Source organism: Acomys russatus, chromosome 30, assembly GCF_903995435.1.
Source record: "Acomys russatus chromosome 30, mAcoRus1.1, whole genome shotgun sequence".
NCBI classification, from domain to species: domain Eukaryota; kingdom Metazoa; phylum Chordata; class Mammalia; order Rodentia; family Muridae; genus Acomys; species Acomys russatus.
The window spans coordinates 24,979,242-25,003,742 of record NC_067166.1 but is presented as its reverse complement, the minus strand read 5'-3'; the positions used below and the strand labels follow the sequence as shown (position 1 = coordinate 25,003,742).

The window sequence follows — 24,501 nt, the reverse complement described above, 5'->3', positions numbered from 1 at the left end:
AATGCTGTATAAAAGAATTGAGTACAGGCTTTTCACACAGTAGTTACAAGTGGCTCAAAGAGTAGACTTCTACAGTTTATTTTGATTTTCTTAAATGCACTCACTTGTGACCAATCTCATGTGCAATGGTAAAAGCTGAACCCAGGCCAATGTCTTCATTAATGCTGCAGCTCCTTTCAGGCTCACACATTCCAGCCACAGAGGCTAAGCCTGAATAAACAGAAAGAGACACACAGGGTCAAGCCAAGGTGTTTCAGCCTTTAAAAAGCCCATGCTTCTAAATGCCTGGATTCTTTTTAATAACCTCCACGCACAGAAGGAGCAGCTGGCAAAAGGTTAACTTTCTAGTCGTTTGCAAAATCACTGGGGGGAATTTCACTTTGCCGGCTAGACATTAATATTTTTTGAACTGCAGTCAGTGCTGGAAAATGTCTAGACTAGGGGTTAGATTTATAAATTTTACTTCTGGTAACTTGGGACCACCTAGTAACTTGAGCCAGAAAAGGGAATTCAAGAAAGCATTTCTATTTTAATATTCTTCAGGCTGTAGAAAGCAAAATATATCCACATTATTTTTCTAAAGAGATCTGTTTAAGTTTAGTGGGTTCGTAAAAATATACAAGTAACTTTTTAGTTAACAAAAAGAGGGAATCCCAAATGGTTTTATAAATGACATTTTTATAAAAACAAAATGGATGATTCAAAACAGGGGAAAAAAACTATCAAAGATAGGAGACACTTTTAATCTTCTGAAATTAATTCTGATAGCAGCAGCTTATAATGTTTTGGTTTTTTAATGGAGGGAGTCATTCTTACATTCAGTGTTGTTTTCTTCTCTCCCAACCCCCTTCTGTGCTTTAGAGTTCCTACTAATAAAGCAAAGCCATGGCGTTAATTCGCTGATTTCTACTGAAATGTCACGTTACTTGAGGTGTTTCCCTTCAGACGCTTTAGTGTTTACTTCCAAATGAATACCATGCCCTGTGCACTAGTATAGAAGTTTAAATTAACACTTAGAAAAAAGAATTTTGTAAGAAATAAAAAATGCCATCTATTGTAAAGAAGTGGATGCCAAATAATATATGCAGAGAACAGTCATTTAAAGAGGTTGAAGGGGGGAAAAAGGAGAATATTTTGTGTATTCTGCTATCATGTCACTCCGATGTCAGGAACTACTTCCCAACCAAAGTTACCTCAATACAGCTCAATGGATATTTACTGAGTGCATCTGTGGTAAGTACACTTTCCCAGTGGCACTAACTGAGAACAGTCTACACTATTCAATCCATATTTTCTACTAAAGAAGCTCTGGAAATTATGTTTCTCTGTTCCTTCTGATATAAATATTAAAATAACAGCCACACTATAACAAAGCTAAGGTGACTGTTGGGTATGCTGACACTGCTTTGTCTAGTGTGTCATAAGGGATTGGTAGAAATTAGAAGAGGTTGTTCTAAGACTCATGACATCATTGTGCTGACCTTCCATTTCACTTAAAGGCACTGGGACCTGAAAAGAAGACAATAAAAAGAAGGACCACTTGGGCCAAAAATAATTCATGCTTTGGCTAGTCAAAAATATGTTATATATGTTACTTCTAATTTCCACGAAAGAATACACACACACACACACACACACACACACACATGTACACACACATGCACACACACATGCACACACACATACACACAGAGGGGAGAGAGAGAGAGAGAGAAGGAGGGAGGGAGGGAGGGAGGGAGGGAAGGAGAGAGACATGATGAGGAATAAAAACAGTATTGGTTCTAAGTTTTGGGTTCAGTATGGGAGATCATGTGGGAAGAACAAAGCAATGAACACTATTTCTGTTCTGAGTCATTTTTATTAGAAAATTACTACTTATAATTATTGAAAAATTAACATTTCTTGTATTTCCATAGACTATCCTTTTGTTTTTCTAAAGTCAGTGACACTGCACTGGGTTGTTCTTTGTTTGTTTTGTTTTTCTCTTATTGGATATGGGAACGGCTTTTCTTTTGGTATGTGCTCTGTGACTGTGTTTTGAATTAAGAATCTCACGGACACCCCAGTATAGTTCTAAGCACATATTTATTAATATCTGAAATAAAATTGTTAATCCTACAAAAGAACAATTTTAAAAAGGATATATTTGGAGTGTAACTATTGATTTTTGAAAAATACTAACAGTAAATCTTAATTAACATAAAAATAAACAGTAGTATATATTCATTAACTCACATCATTTTCTTGTTTCCTCACAACTGCTGCTTTCACATTTCCTATGTGTGCTAGTATTTCTAAGTTTGATGATCTGTTTCCAACCTTAACCCTAACTACCCTTATAATACAACTGACCATCAGAGCTATTAACCAAGAGATTTAAAAAAGAAGTCATCATAAACATCAACACAAAAGATGCCAAAATAGGGAATAAATTACTTTAACTAAAACTAAATCTGTAACATAGTAATAAATTGATTGATTCTGTATTCAAATTACCTAGCAATTAATTTATTGACTGTAGAAATGAGTTAATAAAGTTTCAATTCATTATTTTCAAAAGAAAGAACATATTAGTAATAGCAATGAAAGTAGTAAGTAATAGTATTAGTAATGTCAGAATAAAGAGCCTATCAATGTATTATAATATGCCTTCAAAGAACAGAATAAAAATGTAAATATTGATTTCCTTAAAAATATATTCTTGAAAATATAAGCTCTACCTCATATATATTTGCTTTGAGGCTTAGTGGTCATTGGTTATAAAGTAGATAACACACTTAATAGATACATACAAAATTTGAGCAATAAATAAATGAACTAAATAAAACACTGCAGATGATTCTACATTAAATAATAACGCCTGTTCCTTTACTAGTGCTCATTTTCAAATCGATTGTATTTTTTCTTAATTGATTTTAACAATATCCCTCTAGTAAAATGGCAGGTATCACTCCTACTTCAGAAATAAAGAAACTGAGAAACAAGGAGGTTTAAAAGATGATAGAAAGTAACAAATACCCTGAAACCGTCAAGGTTAGTCTCAAGTTTTCGTGGTTGGCCTTAATACAATAAAAAGAAAGCCCCGACATGAGCTGGCTCAGGACAGAGAGCTCTTCCTGCGATGGGTATTAGCTAGCAAACTTTCCACGGTTGATACTAGACATTGGCTAGTTGGGATTTCTCCTCTGGTCATAAAACATGAGGGACCCAGGATAGAAGCCATGTACAAACTGATGAGAAATTCCAGGCTTTGAAATGATGCTTCACTGAACTACCAAAAGTTGAGGACATCTTTCCTCTTAAATCAACCTTAATTGGGTATTTGCAAATGTTTAGGATGCTCACAGGAATTGACTTTCTAATTATTCATTTATAGATAAGAAACCTGAGACTTGACATAGAGAGGTCAAAAATTTCACTCTCTCTTTCTTAGCTACTGAGTCTGTAAAGTTTTCATCACACTAAAAAACTGTCATAGGGAAAAAATTCTTGTGCCTTAAAAACATTATTTTCTTGGTTATTTGGCCTATTAGGAAGGTGCCATATTCATTCATTTGTATGTGCATTTAACTTTCAACCAATATAATAATGCTTTGTAACAAAATATAATTTTTTTGAAATTGAAGATACTGAATATTTTTAAAAGCAAAAGATGGTTTAGGGAACAAGAAAGAAAACTTTCTGGCTATACTGTTTGATGAAATTCTTTGGTGATTAGAATAACATTTTTAATAATACCTGAATTCATGGAAGATATACTTTTTCCAAAACAACCATACCAAAAGAAGTATTATTCTTTACATTTCCTTTTAAGCATCTCAATTTGTTTTTCTTTTATTTTCTTAACTATCTTGATGTCAAGAAGTTTTCACTTGATCTCAAACACCCAAGTTTGTTGTTGTTATTGTTTCTCACAAAATGAATTATAAAGACAGACAACATAAAAATGAGTGTTACCTTTTATTTGTAAACACTATTGCTTTTAAAATCATCTTCTAAGTTGTTTTCACTCATATAATTAGCCAGAGAATGTAAAGCTAATGAAAATTTAAATGTATTTATTATTATGGGAACAAAATTTTTTTCTAGTAAATCAGTAAATGCAAGAAAAGTCATAATGAAAATATCTTAAGGGTAATTACCCATGAAGCAGAAAAAAATAATCAAACTAGTAGTAATACCATTGCCTCAAAAAGAAAATCTAAACTATCTTTTTATCAAAAAACAAAAAACTTACCCAATGTTCCACAGGGCTTATTTTTATAAGTGCAGATATCATATCTATGGAGGAGAAAAAAAAGAGACAAAATCTGTAGGACATTTATATGTTCATTGCATTTTTTTCTGGAGTTCTGTTTGTTCAGATCAAAATTGGTACAATTATAAGCAGCCAGGTAGAGTGCCGCATAGGCAGCACTATGGAGGCAAGACGGACTACACACACTCAGCTCTGCCTGCAAATCAGTAGGGTACCCACCAGTAAGAAACAGAAAAGAAAGTTCTATTAAACCGTCTATCACGTTATTTCCAATCATTTGTTTACAAATTGCTACTGCTTCTACTCAATGAGTGGGTTTTATTATTATTATTAATATTATTATTATTATTATTTCTTTGATCCTGCTGAAGTATTTTCTTGTTATAGCAACAAACTATATGTCTTAAAACACCAACTGATGTCCTTTCAGCTCTAACATAGGTACTTGTCTTAAAACAAAGCAAAGCGAGCTGGGCGTAGTGGCGCATGCCTTTAATCCCAGCACTCCGGAGGCAGAGGTAGGGGGAACACTGTGAGTTCGAGGCCAGCCTTGTCTACAAACGTGAGTCCAGGATAGCTAAGGCTACACAGAGAAACCCTGTCTTTAAAAAACAAAAAACAAACAACAACAAAACAGAACAACAAAAAAACATACAAAGCAAAAAGACAGTATAATATATCAATGGAAATTAAACCAATGTTACATATTTTTCTAGTTGTACACTAGAATTTAATATGGTAAAATAAAAAATTTTAATTGACTTAAAAAATAGATAAATGAATTGCTGAATAAAAATATTCTTAATGTTAGACTTTACTGTTAACCTGGATCAAAACTCAAAACATAAGATATTAAAGTATTTTGCTTATTTTAAAATATACTACATTGGAGATGTTAAGTCAATATCCTTTAGAATCATTTTTGTTTTCTAATCATCAACAGGAAGGGAGTGGATCTGGGTGGAAGAGGCAGGAGTAACTAGGAAGAGTAGAAGGAGGGAAAGCTGTAGTCAGGATATACTATGAGACAAAAAAATCAATTTTCAATAAAAAGGGGGGAAAGTGCCACAAAGTATATTCTGGGTGTCATGATCAATTTATCTTGTGATTACCATTACATATTATTTTATATAGATATAACTCATCCTATATATATTCAAGTTAATTTAAACACAGTCATCCTCAAGTCTCTTTCACACGCTTCCTAAGCCTGATCTACCTAAGAATGCATGTGTACTGCAATCCACCAGTTTCCTTTGTCTCTATTCTTTCACAATTACTCTGTTTCTAATTTAAAAGAAGAAAGCATACATCTATCACTTATCCCAAACCTCATTATAGTGCAATGACTATAGAACTCTCCAGAACATAAAAGGGACAATTCAAGAAAGAATTGATGCTAGGAAATACATTAAGAGCTAAATAAGTAAAATTGGATGAAAAAAATCCTATTTTATTCTAGAAAGGCTCTATACCTTTCTGAGTGTCTTCCTGTTACAAGTTAATCTGTATTACATCACCATTGAGTTGAGAGATAGAATATTTTTACAGAGCATACTACCATTTTAAAATGAAGTCAAACTTGTTATGACAGACAAGTTGTGCTCTAAGAAAGGTATTGGCAATGATGGCTGATTTAAACAATTAGATTATATAGTAAATACGTTTCATTATTGAATGAGCAGTCATTTATCATATTAAATTCATTTAGGAGGTAAGTTAACAAAAATTTAAGTGATGTATAACTGTGCATTTTAAATTTCATATACAACATACTTATAACTTTAAATCACCACAGATACATTATCAATGTTATAGGTTGCTTATATGTTTTAATGGATATTGTCAAGACTTTCAAGTTTCAGATTTGCCTCATGCAATTTCAGACACTGGGGAAAACACACATGCACGCATTCACATGTGTACTCACATAGATATATCTGGACACACGTGCTCACATATATATGTATGCATATTATACATATATAAAATTTGGGCATTATCTTGCTTCCTAGAAAAATAACAGACTAAAGAAACAAGTGTACTTTTCACTCTCAGCATCCTTTACACAAATCAATGTGAGCCCTACCTAACGTGATGCAGCAGGACCCCTAAATTTAGGATTAAATCAAATCTCAAAGTGAGCCAAGAAGTACACTGAAATCCAACACAGGAGTACAACAGTTGAAATGCAATTTAAACACACACACACATAGGTGCACCTGCACATACACACATGCAAGTACATGCACACATATCACACATACAAAAGAAACTGGCTCTAAATTCCAAGCTGGATTTTGTTTTCTTTTTTGTTTTCTTTTTCCAAAAGAATAACAATGATGGGGTTTGTTTTGTTTTGTTTTGCTTTGCATTCTTTTTAATTCCCTTTTCTTTCTTTCTTTCTTTCTTTCTTTCTTTCTTTCTTTCTTTCTTTCTTTTTTTGGTTTTTCGAGGCAGGCTTTCTCTGTTTAGTCTTGGCTGTCCTGGACAGCTTTGTAGACCAGGCTGGCTGTCTCTGCCTCCCCAAGTTCTAGGATTACAGAGTTGTGCCACTGCATCCGGCCGAATAACAATGTTTTAAGGGCATGTCTAGTTAGCTTATTGTTGCTATGAGGAAGCACTAACCAAGAGAAACTTGGGGAATAAAAAGTGTATTTGGTAACATTTATACGACACAGTCCATTAGTGAGGACTGTCAAACAGGAGAGGAAACAAAACAAAGCTCTTTGAAGAAAGACACTTACTGGCTTGCTCTTATGCAACCTGTGTGGGATGTTACTGCCCACACGGGCTCTCGCACATCAATATTTTGATCAAGAAAATGCTCCACAGACATGCCTATGGGCAAGCTCATAGAAGCATTCCTCTTCCCAGGTGACTAGAGTTCATGTCAAGTAGAGAAAAACTAACGAGCATATTGGGTAGACGATGCAGGGATAAGGAATGCATTTGTTGCCATTCTTTCACCCTAATTCATAATGAGGTTGGGCTGACTGAGCAAAATTTTAAAAATAAAACAAAAATATGATTGAATATCTTTGACTATTAAATTGTTTTATTTGTGCTGTGGATATTTTGACTATTAATTTTTAAAATCACTCTTTCAGCACATGGGTATCAGAAGAAACTGACCAAAACATCTGACTGTGTTGCATTTTAAGGTCTGTGAAATACAGTACCACTTTATATTACCTATACTGTAGAGACCTGATGTTTATACCCATATGCCTGGGTTGCTCTCAATCTCCATCAAAGAAGCTGCCTTTGGCAGTGGATAGCAGTCAATGGAAAGATGTGTACCTGGCTAAAATGCTTTGAAAAATAGAATGATGGCTCAGCCTTACATGGGACATCTCTACCACCACCACCAAGCCTCAGGGAGCAAGGCAGAAAGTCTATAAGAACTGGAGGGTGAGAAGGGTGCTGTGAAATGCCTTCCAGACATGGCAGTGCTAATGCAAGCCTGAACTCTAAGTAGCTGCATTGACCCATACAAGGCCTACACAACATCAAGGTAGACAAAATCTTGTTATAGATGGTAGAGGATCTCCAGGTCCCACCCCATACTGAGGGCCTATTGACAGTTGATAGCCACTGGGAGAGAAAGCATCACTCTTTGTTAAGGCTATGACCAGCTGTGGGTTTCCCTCGCTCCAGTGAATGGTTACACACCCATGCACATAAGGGCTGCATAATTTGACATAAGATGTTATGAAAGAAAAAAAGATGTAAAGTTAGGAAGGGGCCTCCAAGAAAATACGGGATCATCGGGAGGGGGAATTTTAGAATAAAGTTGATGATGTTTTATTTTATATGTATGAAATTCTAAGAAATAAAGAAAAATGTAACAATAACAAGTCGCCTGCATGGGGTGGGGGTGGGGTGGAGGATGGCATCTGCTTTGTTCTTAAAGCCTGTGTCCAAAATTACTCTCTCCTCTTATGCTTATACAGAGTCCTGCACCTCCAACTCCTGTGGCCTATGTATGAGGTCCTTTGGTTCTCTTAGAAATAGTGGTGGCACTGTTCAGGGTTATTGGAAGCCAAAGAAATCTGCAAGAGCAGCAGAAGCAAAGCCACTTTCTTTCCCCTAGCCCTGCTCGCCTCCAGCAAGCTGTAGAACCTAGTTATGACTCTCAGGCCTTGCTCTAAAGCGGCTCTTAACTCTCACAGGAGACACATGCTGCAGCCAGGAGAAGGGAACATCCACACCTCAGGAGACTAAGGGCCACAGAGAAGACATGAACAGACCTCTTTAAGTTCCCCCCAGGTTGCCACCATTAAAATTAATGTCCCCCTTTCCACATCAGTTTGCTCCAAAACTGTGTAGTTTTTCACAAACCCACACTAATTTCTCTCTCTCTCTCTCTCTCTCTCTCTCTCTCTCTCTCTCTCTCTCTCTCTCTCTCTCTCTCTCTCTCTCTGTCTCTCTCTCTGTGTGTGTGTGTGTGTGTGTGTGTGTGTGTGATTACATTTTGTGAAATGTGAGCAAGCTGTGGTGGATATGTCTGCCAGGGATCAAGGTCAGCTTTCTTCCTCAATCCCCCTGAATTTGAAGCAGGTACCTTGCTGACCCAGTACCTCATCAGTTCAGCGAGGCTGGCTTACGGGGCATGGGCCGCAGGGCCCTGCACATCACTGTCTCCACGTCCCCACTGTGCTGTACTGCTGGCCCAGGCTTAGGGACGAAGCGTGGGATCCAAGTGCAGATCCTCATGCTTGCACAGTAGGTGTTTTATCAACTGAGCGTTCTCACCTGTCCTTACTATTTTGTAAATCTTCATATTCTACTAAAAGTTTCCCTCTTACATAAAATTTAGATTAATGTAATTTGTGTTTTTTCTTGTTAGCTGTTATAGGGGCTTCAGCCATGAACTTAAGACAACTACAAGAAAATATATTTGTCTTCTGCTGTGGTGAAAGTCCAACTGGTGGTATAACTCTTTTTTGCTTTCTATAGGTGAACAAAGGAAGCAGCATTAGAAAATTGGTCTTAGTTACAAAGAAATAAAGAAAAAATATTTTGACCCAATGTGGGCTTGTTTTCTTACTTGTTTTTATCTCAGTTTTTTGAGAAAAGTTTTCCCTATGCAGCTCATAATCCTCCTTCCTCTACCTCTTGATCATACCAGTCTTTATAATAAAAAAATGAGATTATAATATGACTTTAAAAGTTAATCTGATTAAGTTTATATAACACAAATTACAAGTTATATTTTCAGCATAATTACCTCTTCATGTAAATTATATTTATTTAGCTGAATACTGTAACATAGTGATACTTTCAAAGGCCTATGTTGTAAGACCGACTATGTATCCACTACCTAATATACAGCCATTTATTATAATTAGGCAATCACTTATACAATATTTCTCAAAGGTATGTTAAATACTTTCAATTGCTAATTCCCATAATATATCAGATGCTGTTTGGTTCAGTTTATGGCATGAATTCAAGAATTGCTATTAGTCAGCAAAATAACTCTTGGCTATTCACATACGTTTTCCAGCCATTGTAGCAGAGTGCTTCCTTTAGAGTATCATTAGCCAAGAACGTCTTTTGCTTGTGATTATCCTACATTATTGAAAAATATTAATCTGACAAGAATTTGATGTTATATATATGTTTTAAAGGCCTACCATTGCAACTTTAAAATGTTTTAATAATCACCAATATCTCTAACTCAATGAATTAATACATTTCTCATCTATTCATTACAATTCTAATTGCATTCTTTTTTCTTGGTTGACTAACTTTCATTATTTCATTCCTGAATGACATTACAATATTTATTTAAAATTAATACATTGTTACTATGTTTTTATATATCAAGAAATATAGGCTATCACATTGTTTGCCCTCAGAAATTAGGTATCAATGTATTTTTAAGTGTTTTCATGTTTAGGCCAATGTCCATATCTGCCCTTTCTTTCTAATCATAAAGTATACTTGCCTTCTTTTGATTTTCAGAAACAAAACTCATTTCATCACCACTGACCATACTACTGACCACTTTTCTACTGTGATTAACCATGTTTTCCTGTCACTCCTATTAAGCATTGAGAATCATGGTCAGTAGGCATTCTCCAAAAGATCTTTCCTATATAGATCAATTCTCCTAACAAACAATCAGCTAGTTCCCCAAGTTTTAACTTCGTGGGTTCCATCAAACAGATAATTTCATGTATACATCATTCTCACTATTACAGATTCTTTAATATTAGTGAGTAGTTTGTTTTGCTCCCTGTTGTAGAGTTGGACCTACAAAGTTGCCTACAGCACTGGGTTTAGAGTGAATAAAACCGAGGACTTCTAAAAAGATTGCATCATTTCAAACTTCCGCAAGCCTTTTTTTTAAATGTTTTAAATTCCAAATAATTTAATAAAAATTCTAAATTTCAATCTCATCTTCTACTTCTTAAAATCCATTAATAAAAATAGAATTATTTTTAAGTTGTCAACACGTAGAGGATAAATTAAGTATATGTAATGTACTTTATAAGCACAAGTTTAATTCATGGAGCCATTTACTAAAACATGATCTTATGGTTCTAAATAAAAAATTTAATCATTTTCAACAAATATTTATTAAGAGCTTACCTTGTGGTAGAGGATGGGAAAAAACATGAACAAAACTGATACAGCTTATTTTAAGATGCTAGAAGAAATTAAACCATCAAACGCTAAAGTAGATATAGCTGGAAAAACAGCTGCCACTCTGTTACAGCACTGGAGTATAGTTAATTGACTGAGTTTTGAACATTTAGGAGTAACTTTGTATCTTCTTTCTTTCTTTTTGTATGGCAAGATAAGTATTCCTTGCGATATTTGTCCTTTTCATTACAAGGCCAGTTATTAACACCTTAATTTACATCATTAGTTACCTCCTATTGAGATTAAGCAAACATCTTATCTCTAAGTCTCATTTATACATAATTTCTGTTTTCAAAGACTTGGTCTTTACATGTATGTGCAGATATGTTCAGGAGCCTGGGGACATGAGACGCATAAGATCTTGTGGAGTGGGAGTGACAAAGAGTTCTGAGCTATGTGATGTGGGTACTGGAAACTAGAATCTGGTCCTCTGGGAAGACAGTATGAAGAATTAATGGTGGATCCAGTTATAGCTTACTAACATAGTTCTGCACATGCCATTCTTCTACTTAAAGTCAAATTTTCTCTAAAAGTGTAAACAATGTACTTTAGAACTCAAGACATAATCTTGTTTCAGATTACCCGTCTGTAATTATTTATTACTCCCCCCAAACCCATGTCTACTTCTACAGCATACACTCATTATACATTCACCTATCTAAAAAGATTTGGGATTTCCCTATATCCACAAGTAGTTCATGAAAAGCCCTTCTCCCATTTCCTCTGTGAAATTCTAGATATGTATTAGATTCAATTCAAATACCTAATCCTTTAGAAAAGAAAGTAATGCACACCTCATCTAATGACTACAGAAAACATGTGCTTATTTGCTTTCCTATAGTATAGCAACTCATCATCCTCCCAAATACTGTCATCAGTATTTAAAGAATATATAATGATAACCTGACAAAGAAGGAAAGTAAGATAAGAGGAAAAGCATGTTAAACAAAACAACAAAACCAACGTCAACAAGCCATTCTCTGATTTTGAAAAGAAAACTATGTTTACTTTTGATGTGAATGTGTTTGTTCATCTATGGTGAGAAACATGTTAATTTCATAGTTTATACAAATACCAAATGCCATGGTGTATTGTGCATGTATATAATTTTTATTTGCCAATTACATATTATTAAGCCTGTAGGGGAGTAAAAACAATTACTCTCTTTGCTACAGTCTTTGTGTCATTATGTCAATATTGAGAAGTAGATATAGGACATCGTTCCACATGGTCAAGACCAAAGTTCCCATCACTTGGTAATTTTCATTATGTGCATTTCTTTGCCCTTCCTCACCACTTATTGATTCAGAGACCACTGCCTCCAGCAGGTGACTGACGCAACTGTCTACAGTGTCCAATCTAGAGGAGCAGCCGCTCATAAATGCAATTTAACAAATCAAGGGAAGCTACCCTGATTCAACAAAATATTTTTTAAAAGAAAGTTATAAATACCATGGAAATGGACTGTTTTTTTTTTTTTTGTTTTTGTTTTTTTTAAATTCTGGCATCAAAGAACACTGAAGGAATACTGTTTACTTTTTTTTTTTTTTTTTTTTTTTTTTTTTTTTTTTAAGGCTGGAGAGATGGTTCCATGGTTAAGAGTTCTGGCTAGTTTTTAAAGAGGTCCTGAGCTCAGTTTCCAGCACTCACATGGGATCTGATGTCCTTTTCTGTGTGCAGACATATATGCAGAAAAACACCCATATGCATAATATATAAAAAACATTTTGAAATGTTAGAATTAATTATTTTACTTTATGTGTATAAGTGTTTCCCTGCATGTGTATATTTGCATATGGTGATTGGGCATTAGAATAAGCATGGGATCCCCTGACATTGGAGTGACTCATGGTTGTGAGCTGTGTGGGTGCTGGGAGCTGAACCTGGGTCCTCTGCAAGAACAATAAGTGTTCCTAACTGCTGAAGCATCTCTAAAGCTCCATTAAGGAATGTATTTTAAAATTTATCTATAATCCAAGCAGCAATATTAAAACTACTAGTAGTTTTCAAAATTACCATATAGTATATAGAATTCATGAAGTCATACCCAAAACAGTAACAGGAGCCTATCAGTTATTAAGTACCTAATTATAGTCATTTGTTAGTGACTATAGTCTAATTCTGTGACTACATACTAATCCATAGGAAAAAGGTAATTCTTCTGTAAATAACTACCTCTACAGTTTCTGAGAAATTACTAGAAAATAGAATAATAGATTTATTTCTGATATGGTTTCAAAACAGATTGCTTTGAATGGTGGCTACTTTTGTACTTTAAAATTGACATATTAAGACATAACATACTGCTTTCCTTTCGCAGCTGCGTCCGCAGCCATGAGTATGCTCAGGCTACAGAAGAGGCTGCGGGAAAAAGAAGGTCTGGTTGGATCCCAATGAGACCAACGAAATCGCCAATGCCAACTCCCGTCAGCAAATCAGGAAGCTGATAAAAGATGAGCTGATCATCCGGAAACCTGTGACAGTCCATTCCCGGGCTCGGTGCCTGAAAAACACCTTGGCTCGCCGGAAGGGCAGGCATATGGGCATAGGGAAGCGGAAGGGTATCGCCAATGCCCGCATGCCCGAGAAGGTGACGTGGATGAGGAGGGTGAGAATCCTGCGCCGGCTCCTGAGGAGATACCGAGAATCTAAGAAAATTGACCGCCATATGCACCACAGCCTGTACCTGAAGGTCAAGGGGAACGTGTTCAAAAATAAGCAGATCCTCATGGAGCACATCCACAAGCTGAAGGCGGACAAGGCCCGCAAGAAGCTCCTGGCTGACCAGGCTGAGGTTCGCAGGTCTAAGACCAAGGAAGCACACAAGCGCCGGGAGGAGCGCCTCCAGGCCAAGAAGGACCCTGTCCAAGGAGGAGGAAACCAAGAAATGAAGCTTCCCTCGTGTCTGTACATAGTGGCCTGGCTGTGGCCTCACGTGGATCAGTCATTAAAATAAAAAAAAAAAGCCTTAAAAAAAAAAAAGACATAACATACTAAGATGGTTTAACCCATATCAAAGAGGATTCTAACAATAGGCATCTTCTTTTTAGATACGGCAGTTACACCACACTTACGTGTCGGCGGAAGGTAATGCCATTTTGGACAACTGTTAGGTTGGCATTAATAAATTAAAAAATAGTTTTCATTACTGTGTGTGTTTTTAGAAATATCATTTTCCTCCAAAATAATGTGTTCTGCAATGAGATACAAAGTTTAAGGGTAATTGATTCCAACCCAATGTTCTAGGGTTTTGTTTGTTTGTTTTTGGTTTTGTTTTTTTGTTTTTTTGACAATGAACATTTCAATATCTTGAAAACACTTTCGAGCTTATTTTACTACTAGTAACCTTTTCATCAACTTTAAACTCAATTTATGAATAATCTACTATATGTAAATAATTTTGGAAGAATAGGCAAGTTATGAAATGCATTTAATTAACTAGAGATTAAAAATAATCTCCAGGGAAGGGTATTTGTCAAGCAACACAATATTCAAGACAAGAAAATTATCTCTAGGATTTCAAATTTCAATAAAAATAATTCATCAACTGTTTCAAAAGATATTCTGTATCAATACAAATGGTTACAAGATGAAAAACTGAACCTCTGAATTATTTTATGATTGTTTCAGGGTTATTTCCCGCTAATCTAAGCGACATGCTAAAATTCTGAGAGCCAAATAAAAGATAACTTCAAAATTTATTTTAAGTTTTAGTTTAGAAAACTAAAATTCAAAATTTCTATGAGGATGACAATAGCCCTGGTATCCTCCACTGACACCTTTGCTGCAGAGTGTATCTATCAAGAAGGCTGATGTTTCTGTGTTTGAAAGCAGTATAAATATTCTCAGTATGACTGCAAGGTAAGGTCTTCTCCAAAGTGGGATGTGACAGGCCTTTGGCTGACATGGCATTATCTTTCTGTGTGGGAAAATAACTTACTGACTATTAGCCAAAATGAAAAACAGAAAAATTGTCAAAGCTTCTTCAGTAAGCAATGGTCTTTTAAAAAAAAAAGTATTGATGTATCATGGAACATTCAGAGGACAGCAATGGGGAAGGCAGTGTGAGCAGACCAACCAACAGAACAGTCTGAGCCAACAAACTGGTACTAGCATCACTAACAAAGAGCACCTTATTATTATTTTTATATAATATAATAACTATATATCAACTTGACTTATCAGATTATGACTCTTGTTCAGCTTATCAAACCTTATTCTTTTGGAACCTCTATGATAATAGTCTACCTTTAAAAAAAACTGCTGTATTTGATTAAGGCAAATATGAATACCTTTACAACATGAACAGCAGTATTATGTGGAAGAAAGACCACTGGATTCAGGATAACTGCGATTTACTAATTATATTAGGGACAATTCTAAGAACCTCTGCTAGGGACCTGCTCTAAGGTACTCTTTAGAAATACTTGACAGAAGGTATTATTTTATGCAGCTTGAAACTATAGATGCACCTACCTAAGTTCTTGCTATAAGGTAAGATGAAGGTATTACATGAGAAAACATACCAGCATCTTTACCTCTAATTGCTTCCCTTGGTCATAGGCTCTTCTGAACCTCAAAGGTTTGATATGGGCATCTACTTTCAGTAAATGAGCTAGCCCACGCAATCAAACTCTTACAGATATGCTCTTGGCTCTGGTGTTTAATCCCATAATCATCAAATGAAATTTTATGACTTTCTTTTTTAAATCCCAAAGGCAAAATGGTGCATAAAGTTCAGTGTGTCTGATCTTGGGAGTTAAACAGGATTGGCCTGGTCAGTATTTAGATAAGAGAAATGCTAACAAAAACTATTAATAATATCTGAATCCGGCCAAGAACAGGAAAAAGTAAGCCCTGCAGTGGAGTAAGAGAATACTCAAACCACCACTGGATGTTTAGTTCTGTGGGCTTACAAAAAGAACAAGGTTCCCACCTGTGTCGGGGGTCACCAGAATCAATGCTCCTAACACTATCATTTTACTGACCTCATATCCTCACTAGTAATAGTTTTAAAGTTCAGAGGACACTAAGTACTGCTGAAGTCTGATGCAGTCCCTGTGACTGCTGTTCATATGGTCCATGCAAACTCCAGATACTTTCTCACCTCCACAGTCAGTAACAGAACTGCTGCTCTGCTCCATAAATACTGTTGGTCCTGGATGACTTTCAGGGAAAAAACCAAAAAGAAAATAAATTATAGAAGTCAATCTCAGAGTCACGAAAGCATGAGTAACAACCAAGACAGAGTCTCTCCTTTCTAAGCACCAATTCCAAGAAAAGGAACGGGGAAAAATTCTTTTTAATATAGGCCAGTTTTGTTTTGTTTTGTTTTGTTTTGTTTTACAAGACAGAACAGGCAGGTAGAGAGCTATGTGTTACATCAGAATTCCTCAATTAATAAAATGCCCTCCAGGCTTGCCTACATCCTAATTTTATGGCATCCTTTTCTTAGCCAGAGCTCCCTCCTTTCAGATGAATTTAGTTTGTGTCAAGTTGACATAAAACTGGCCAGCACAGTCATCAATCACTCAAAACTCCATTTAGAGATCATGTTATCCAAACAACTTGGAAACAGGGACATTTTGAATTTCTGATAGTTTCAGATTTTGGGGGTATTTGAATATACCAAAGATAATATCTTCAAATAGACCATCAATTTAAACACAAAATTCACTTATGCTTCATCTATACCTTAAACATAGAGCTAATGACAACCATATAGCATCCTTACACTATTTTTAAAAATATAGTTTGTTAGGCATCTGTCTTAGGGTTTCTGTTGCTGTGATGAAACATCATGACCAAAACCAAGTTGAGGAGGAAGAGGTTTATTTGGCTTACACTTCCACATCACTGGTCATCATTGAAGGAAGTCAGCACAGGAACTCAAACAAGGAAGGAACCTGGAGGCAGGAGCTGATGGAGGGTGCTGCTTACTGGCTTGGTCCTTATGGCTTGCTCAGCCTGTTTTCTTATAGAACCCAGGATCACCCAGCCCAGGAATGGAACCCACAGTGGGCTGGGTCCCCTCCCATCAATAACTAATTAAGAAAACACTTTATAGCTGGATCTTATGGATGTATTTTCTCAATTAAGATTCTCTCCTTTCAGATACCTCTAGTTTGTGTGTCAAGTTGACATAAGACCAGGCAGCATAGCATCCTTTACTTTAGATATTTAAACCATCTAAATATGCCATGTGGTGGTGCATGCCTGTAATCCCAGCACTTGGGGGAGGCAGAGACAGGAAGATCTATGTGAGTTCAAAGCCAGTCTTGTCTACAAAGTGAGTCCAGGACAGCCAAGGTTACACAGAGAAACCCTGTCTCAAAACAACAACAACAAAGTCCAAATAAACAAAAAGTCTAAATACTGTTCCTAAGGGATTTCTGATTTGAACCTACCACTATCTTAGAATACAAGTAAGATAACAAGACAAACTAATGTACTCATCCAAATAAATTGGATGTTTATATTTCAGTCCAACTATTGTATTAGTAACTTTTCTCAGCATTCTGGCCAAATACCTGACAGAAACAACTTGAGAACAGAAAGGTTCATATTGATTCACAGTTCCAGTCATCTTTCCAAGAAAGGCATGCAGTACTCATGGCAGTCAAAGTGTGTAATGTGATGGAAGCTCCTCATATCCTAACAGACCAACGAAGCAGAATACTGGCCCAGAGCAGGGCTTGGCTATACCCTCAAATGCCTTTGCCCCAGAACATCACCTATACAAGCCAAGTCGTGCTGTCTCCTTGTTCTACAACAACCCAAAGCACTACCTCCACCCAGGCATTGAGTATTCAATTACACTAGCCTTTGGAAGGAAACCTTTCAGATTCAAGCCATAGTAGTCTGCCCCTACGTCCTATAGACTCATGGCCATCTCACATGCAAAAGCTTTAATTATACCTTTGCGGGCGCCCACTTTTCAGAAGGCCAAAGATTCTTCTAATGTTCAAAGCAAATGATTAGCTGTGAGCCCCAGTAAATAACAGCAAAACAACAACAATAATAAATTAAATCAAAACAAAGAACTGAGGTAGGTATTTACTATATACAATAAGAGAGTAAACATTCCCATCCCCAAAAGGAGTGGGAAAACAGCAATAGAACAAAACAAGACTGGAAGCCAACATAACGAAGTTTTAACCTTGTATCTGTGTTCAACATTCATAGTATGTGTGCCGTCATTTGAAATCTAAGAGGCTTTGCCAGCTTCTCCGCCATGGTTCTAACAACTTCAGCACACATGGGTCCTCACTGGGGCCAGCTAAAATCGGTAAGTGTGGCATCACTTGACAGACGGACCAATTACTGGTATCTCCATTATCCTAGGATCTCTAAAACTCAGATTTCACATATACATCTTCAGACACTAACCCCAAATCATGGAACTCAAATCTCCTCTCCATTTTCTGCCCTCAATAACCTTTTTTTTTAAACATGTTACAAGTTCCATGGTTCCATAACCCCTGCAATCGTAATGGCTGCAAATCCAGAACCATGTAGATGACATAATTCTGCACCCCAGTTGAGATGTATCTGGGACCCTTTAGATCAGTGTTTCCCAACCTATGGGTCACCAACCCTTTGACAAAAACTCTTCTTCCAAAAATATTTACATTACAATTGTTAACAGTAGCAAAATCACAGTTAGAAAGATCAACAAACATAATGTTCTGGTTGGGGGTCACCACAGTGTGAGGAACTGCATGAATGGGCTGCAGCATTAGAAAGGTTGAGGACCACTGCTTTAGACCATGACTATGGCAGCCTCTGAGTGTTTGCTTGGCGGAACCTGTGAAAATATTACCACTAAGAGATCATTTGCGAGGAAGAAAATCCTTCTGTTCTGTGTTTTTAAAGAATCCTATTTGAAGAGCAAACTCAGTCACATGCACTTACATATTTCTACCTAGAGCATTAAAAGCAGAAAGGCCTTGACTGTATAAAGCCAAGGTTCTTTGCAATGGATGGCATTAATGTCTTTAGCAGCTACTGCCCCTTTGTCCAAACCTGCTTTGTTCTAATCTATCTTGTCTACAGTCTTTGACACACTCATGCTCCTTTCCTTACCAAACCGTACAATGTGCACATCTTTCTGTTTTTGACTTTAGATTCTTTCTATAAATTCAGCTAAAGGCAGGCAGTAATAACTGCCACAGCCTAGATGTTATGCTGTCTTGAAAGTTTCTCCACCGACTAAGTTAGTCCATTACTTTTAGATTCAACCCCACTCTAATTTTCAGGGAACTGAAATGTTGCCAGATTCTTTGTTTAATTATAACAAACATGGTCTCTAGCCAAATTTATGATAGGAACCTTGTTCCCTTCTATGACTTCATGAGCACAGACTTTACTATCTACAATTCTAGCAGCATCCTGGTTTTCCAACCTCCCATCAGATGGTCCACTAAGCTCTGCTTACAGTACTCTGGGACTTGTCTAGCTCACAGCCCTAACCTCCTCCACATTCTCCCTACAAATCAATTCCAAAAGGCTACATACCCCATCATCAGCCTTGACCATAACAACAACCCCATTTCTCAGTCCCAACTGTCTGCATTAGTTACTGTACTCACTGCTGTGTCGAAACACATTCTAGAAGCAACATGGTGGAGGAGAGATTTATTTGGGCAGATGACTCCAATTGCACAATTAGGAGGGCAATGAAAAGCTCCAGTCAGTGGGAATGTGAGGAAGAGGCTCCTGACCTCTTGGCAGATCAGTAAGCAGAACATTAATCAGAGAAACAGGACTGTAACACTCCAGAGACTGGCCTCCAAGCGCTTCCTTTACCACCCACACCTTACCTCTTTAAGGGTCTACAGCCTTCTAGACCAGTACTTCCAGTTCTGGACCAGATTTAAACCATAACAAGTGTCTAATTTAATTTGGAATGTTTTGTTTGATGTTGGATCATCAGGTTGCATTCCCACATAAAACTGTTGAAAGATTATTTCATTATACTTTTAGTAATAACTATAATTTTCATGGCACACAGACAATATTGTCTACACTATTTGCAGAAACCTTTGCAAAATGGAAATTGTGTAAAAAGAAAAAGCTTTACAAACAAAACAAAGCACCCAAACCCTCAGAGCCCTTCTACATATGAGAACATGGCACTTGTCATTTCCAACATCATTTCATGTCTATTTTCCACACACATTGCTATTACCTGATATCTGACCCACAACTCCCCTCTTGCTTTAGGGTATACTTATATTTAGGACTGGATGATGCTTCACTTTGCCCTTTACAAATATTTTCTATGCTTGAACAGTTTGCTTCTGTGTTACTCTTAAGACCGACTTTTATGGACCATGCTATATCTGTGTATTTCTGTTTATTGTCTCTGACGTGGTTATTACACTTACAGTGTCTATAACAAACTATGTAATCACAGGGGTAACCTAGAAACAACAGAAAGCTATCCCTGATATTTATGGAGTCTGAGAAGTGAGATCAAAGCACCAGCATCTGCTGCCCTGATGCAACAGTTCTACGGTATACTTGCATAGTCAAGTGACAGAAGGTATCAGCTTCTCTTTAGCCTCTTTTATAAAGGAAGTAATCTTACTCATGAGGGCTCTACCTTCAATAATTACCATTATTATTATGAATTACCTATGGAAATATGTCCTTCTTTTTACATTTATTTACCTTTATTTTATGTGCATTGGTGTTTTACCTACATGTATGTCTGTGTGAGTGTGTCAGATCTTAAAGTTATAGACAGGGTGCAGGAATTTGAACTCAGGTCCTCTAGAAGAGCAGTCAGCACTCCTAAATGCTGTGCCATCTCTCCAGCCCCATGTCCTTCTTCTTAATGCCATCACTTTGCCGATTAAATTTTGGTATATACATTCTAGGGAAGTGGTGGGTAAAAATACTTAGATTAATTACAAAATATATTTTTCTTTAGCAAATTCATATTAATGATATTAATAAAATACTTATTTCTTTCATTGTTTAATCTCCTGTCTTTCCCTCTTAGAGTATAAATTCCACCCCTAAGATTGCATGGAGATGCTAGTGCCTAGCACTAAATAAATACCAATAAATATTTGAATAAAGTGACTATAATTAAAGTCAGACAGGCCTAAGTTTGAAACTCAGGTCTATGATTTTTTGAGTGACCAAAAGCCTCTTATATGCCATTTTTCTCAAAGGTGAGGTGATATATGATGAAGTATAAATTACAAAACTACAATGAATTTATATAAAGTAATATACACAAAATGCTTAGCAGAGAGCTGGGGCAAGATGCTACACTAGGAGCTGGTCTCTACTCCTGTAAGTTAGAAGAGTTAGAGGTAGAAGAAGGAGTGAAAAGAAGAGCATCAAGAATCTAGAAGAACTGACAGGACTGATTCAAAGCATGGAAAACCGGAAGATTACACAGCTAAAAGCAGAAGACGGAAGTGTGGGCAGAAGCCCCACTCTTGGATCCCTGCAGAGAAAGAGCTAAAGCTATGGTCACCGGTTCACTACTGCTGAGAGTCACGCCCTCAGGAAAAGTCTTCTCACTTAGAAGACCCTCAGATAAAATTAAAAGGGAAACTCACGACAGATATGCAAATCACAGACAGAAAAATAGGAAACATGAAAAAGAAAGGCAAAAAAAAAAAATCTTTTTCAAAAGATCCTACTTCTTCAATAACAGATCTAAAATACAAAAGGGATGAAATAAAAGACAAGAAATATATAAGCATAATCGTAAAATCTGTCTGTGACTTTAAAGAAGATTCAACAAGAAGACAACATAAGGAAGTCAGTAAAAGACTTGAGTAAGAAAGCAAACATGGATGAAAAAAACTCATCAACATGATTAAGAAGATCTGCAAGGAAAGTGAGATGGAGTGTGGAGGAGAACCAGCAGGCTGGGAAGAAAGATTCAGTAAGTGAATAAAAAACAGTATAAAGTGCCCTGTGCAGTGGCACACAGTAGTCCCAGCACTTGGGGAGGCAGAAGCAGGCAGATCTCTGTGAGTTCAAGGCCAGGACAGCCAAGGCTACACAGAGAAACCTTGTCTTGTTAAACCAAAAAACAAGAAAAAAAAAAAAGTAGAAGGACCAAAGCACATTGATTGCAAAAGAACCAATAAAAAGTAAAATGAACACACTTGTTAACTTTTCATTAATATAAAGTTACATTTCTAAGTGTTGTTATCCAACACATTGAAAACAGTAACATGTGGCAGAGGCTGCTCGTATCTTGAAAAATAATAAAATAGACATCTCCAGCTAGAAATAAAAACAAATATCAACTTCACAGCACACTTCTGCTATCATAGCTATATGTCCCCAAAGTCCCACAACCTCCCCAAAATGTCAAAGACATGAGCTCATGAAATAGTTTGCACAAACCATAAATAACATGGCCATCTTTTTGAATGTGTAGTTAGAAATGTTTCCTTTTACTTGATGATCGAAACAAGATGAACATGGTCAAGATAACTCCCAAAGGCTAGACATTCCCTAGCGGACATGAGGAACTGGGGCCTAACACATTATACACTAATTCTAGCCCTCAATGTAAAACGTAGAAATAAGAAGCCATTTAAAACATCAATTTAGTTTTATTTACTGATTTAGAATCTCTTTCTACAAAGAGCTTAGTAACTAAATCAATGTGATATAAAAGTTTCATGATAAGCCAGGTCCACTGCACTGTGAGTTTTCACATAGTGATGTGAACTACTCAAGCATTTTAAATGTTTTAATTGCTCAAGATCCTCCCAACCACATAATTCATAAGAAGAACTCTATCATGGAAGCAAAGAGAGAAAATTAAGTTTTAAAACGCTGTTAGATTTTTAGGCTGCCAGAGAGTTCAATGGACTGGTAAAAACTAGAGCACATCAGAGAATTAACCAGTTTATTCATGGAGCTGTGGGACAGAAGGAAAGGAAGTTCTCAAAACAAAACAGAAACAAAGGGATGGGCACTATCTCACCAGAGGCCAAGCAAATGTTTTTATCAGTGAAATTATGAATGTGGCTGCTTCTCTAGTTCTACATGTATTCCAAAAGGAAGACAGTCTGAGCCCTTTCTTCTTATATACCAGGGTAACAAAAACAGCACTGTATCAACAAGCTCAATGAGTCGATATTTCTGTTTTCTTTTTAGCATAGCTATCCTTTTTCTGTTTGATTACAGTATATACAAACACTGAAGTTACAGGCAGCAGGGGTAGGGTGTCCAAAACAATCTGCTTCATGACTTCATGAGAAATACTAGTTTCTAATGTCTCAAAACAATAAAATGTTTATCAAGTTATTTTGGATTTCACACACACCCACACACACACACACAGACACACACACACACACACACACACACACACACAGTGGTGTTTCTGAACCTTTTGATACCAGGGTTCATTAATCTTAAATCTTTTCAGTATGCATTTCTTCCCAAATTCTCTCATATGGTCACACAGAAAACACTGTTACATTCATAATATGACTATCTAACCTATATTCCAGTTCTGTCATTTGACATACAGATGTCTTTTTTTTTTCTCTCCTCTTCTAGGGTAGAATCCAGCATAGGCTAGGAGCTGCATTTAATAGTCATATTTCTTTAGCCTTTTTATTTTTATTTTCCATAGCCTCTCCTTTATAACATTATCACTTTTTAAAGCAATGACTCTAACTTACTATTGTAATCAATCATTTCTCTTTTATCTGAGGAACCTCTAAGCTTGAAATTTTATGGTTGTTTACAGCAAGTTCTAAAAGTGGAAAAGCCAACATTATAAAACAGGCTGGCAATTTAAAACATCTCTAGTTATTTAAGAGTTTAAATATGTCAGTAAAGCTACCTTATGGTCATTCAGAACATAACAAAACAAAAATATTAAAATGTTACATTTCATATTTCTTTCTAAATTATCTAAAATCTCAGAATATTCCAAATATGCCCTGTCAAGTCTGCCAAATTTTCTTAACATTTCAAATTGGCAATGCTTTTCTTTTTCCTGTTGAAAACTGATTTTCAGAATGTGCTTAATATATCTCATTTTATAGTCACTCCTTTTAAACCAAGCTTGAAAAGTTGTTCAAACCTCAAAGGTGAAAAGAGTAATCAATAAACTATCCTCTCACAGATCTGCCTACAGGTTACTTGGCAACCTCTGACATCATCACCTGTCCACCACTAGGTATGCCAGGGGCCCAGGATATAAAAAAGACAAACCCACCCACCCATCTTTCTCTTACTCTTGTACTCTCTTACTCTGTCTCTCTCTCTCTTTGCTTGTCTCTCTGTCTCTTCCGCTGGCGCATTCTTCCCCCTCTCCCCTCTTCCTTCTCTGCTCACTCCCAATCTATAAAGAAATCTCTCCATATTCATATCTGTTGCACACCATCTCATTTTTTTATCATAACAGATAAGAACAGTAATGTGCTAAAAGAAATGTTGTCTTTATTACTCCCTAGGTTTTGAGCATTACATGTACTAAACAAAGGGAGAGCGGACAATGTATAAGATTGCTTAAGGCAGTTTGTAGGAAACACTTATCATAGAAATATAATGGAATCCTTCCATGAGCATCTCCCACCTTAAGT

The 24,501-nt window shown here is 36.3% G+C and overlaps 1 protein-coding gene and 1 pseudogene across 1 annotated transcript in view; one reads left to right on the top strand and one right to left on the bottom strand.

Annotated features, from left to right (window-relative positions):
- Positions 1-24,501, bottom strand: part of Adamts6 (ADAM metallopeptidase with thrombospondin type 1 motif 6) — a 255,251-nt gene that overhangs the window by 162,830 nt on the left and 67,920 nt on the right. Inside the window, exons 8-9 of the mRNA XM_051172597.1 lie at positions 4,238-4,281; positions 105-210 (exon numbers count right to left, since the gene is read on the bottom strand). Coding sequence (XP_051028554.1) covers positions 105-210; positions 4,238-4,281 — 150 coding nt within the window. The remainder of the gene's footprint in view (positions 1-104; positions 211-4,237; positions 4,282-24,501) is intronic.
- LOC127212478 (60S ribosomal protein L19-like) lies at positions 13,250-13,806 on the top strand (annotated as a pseudogene).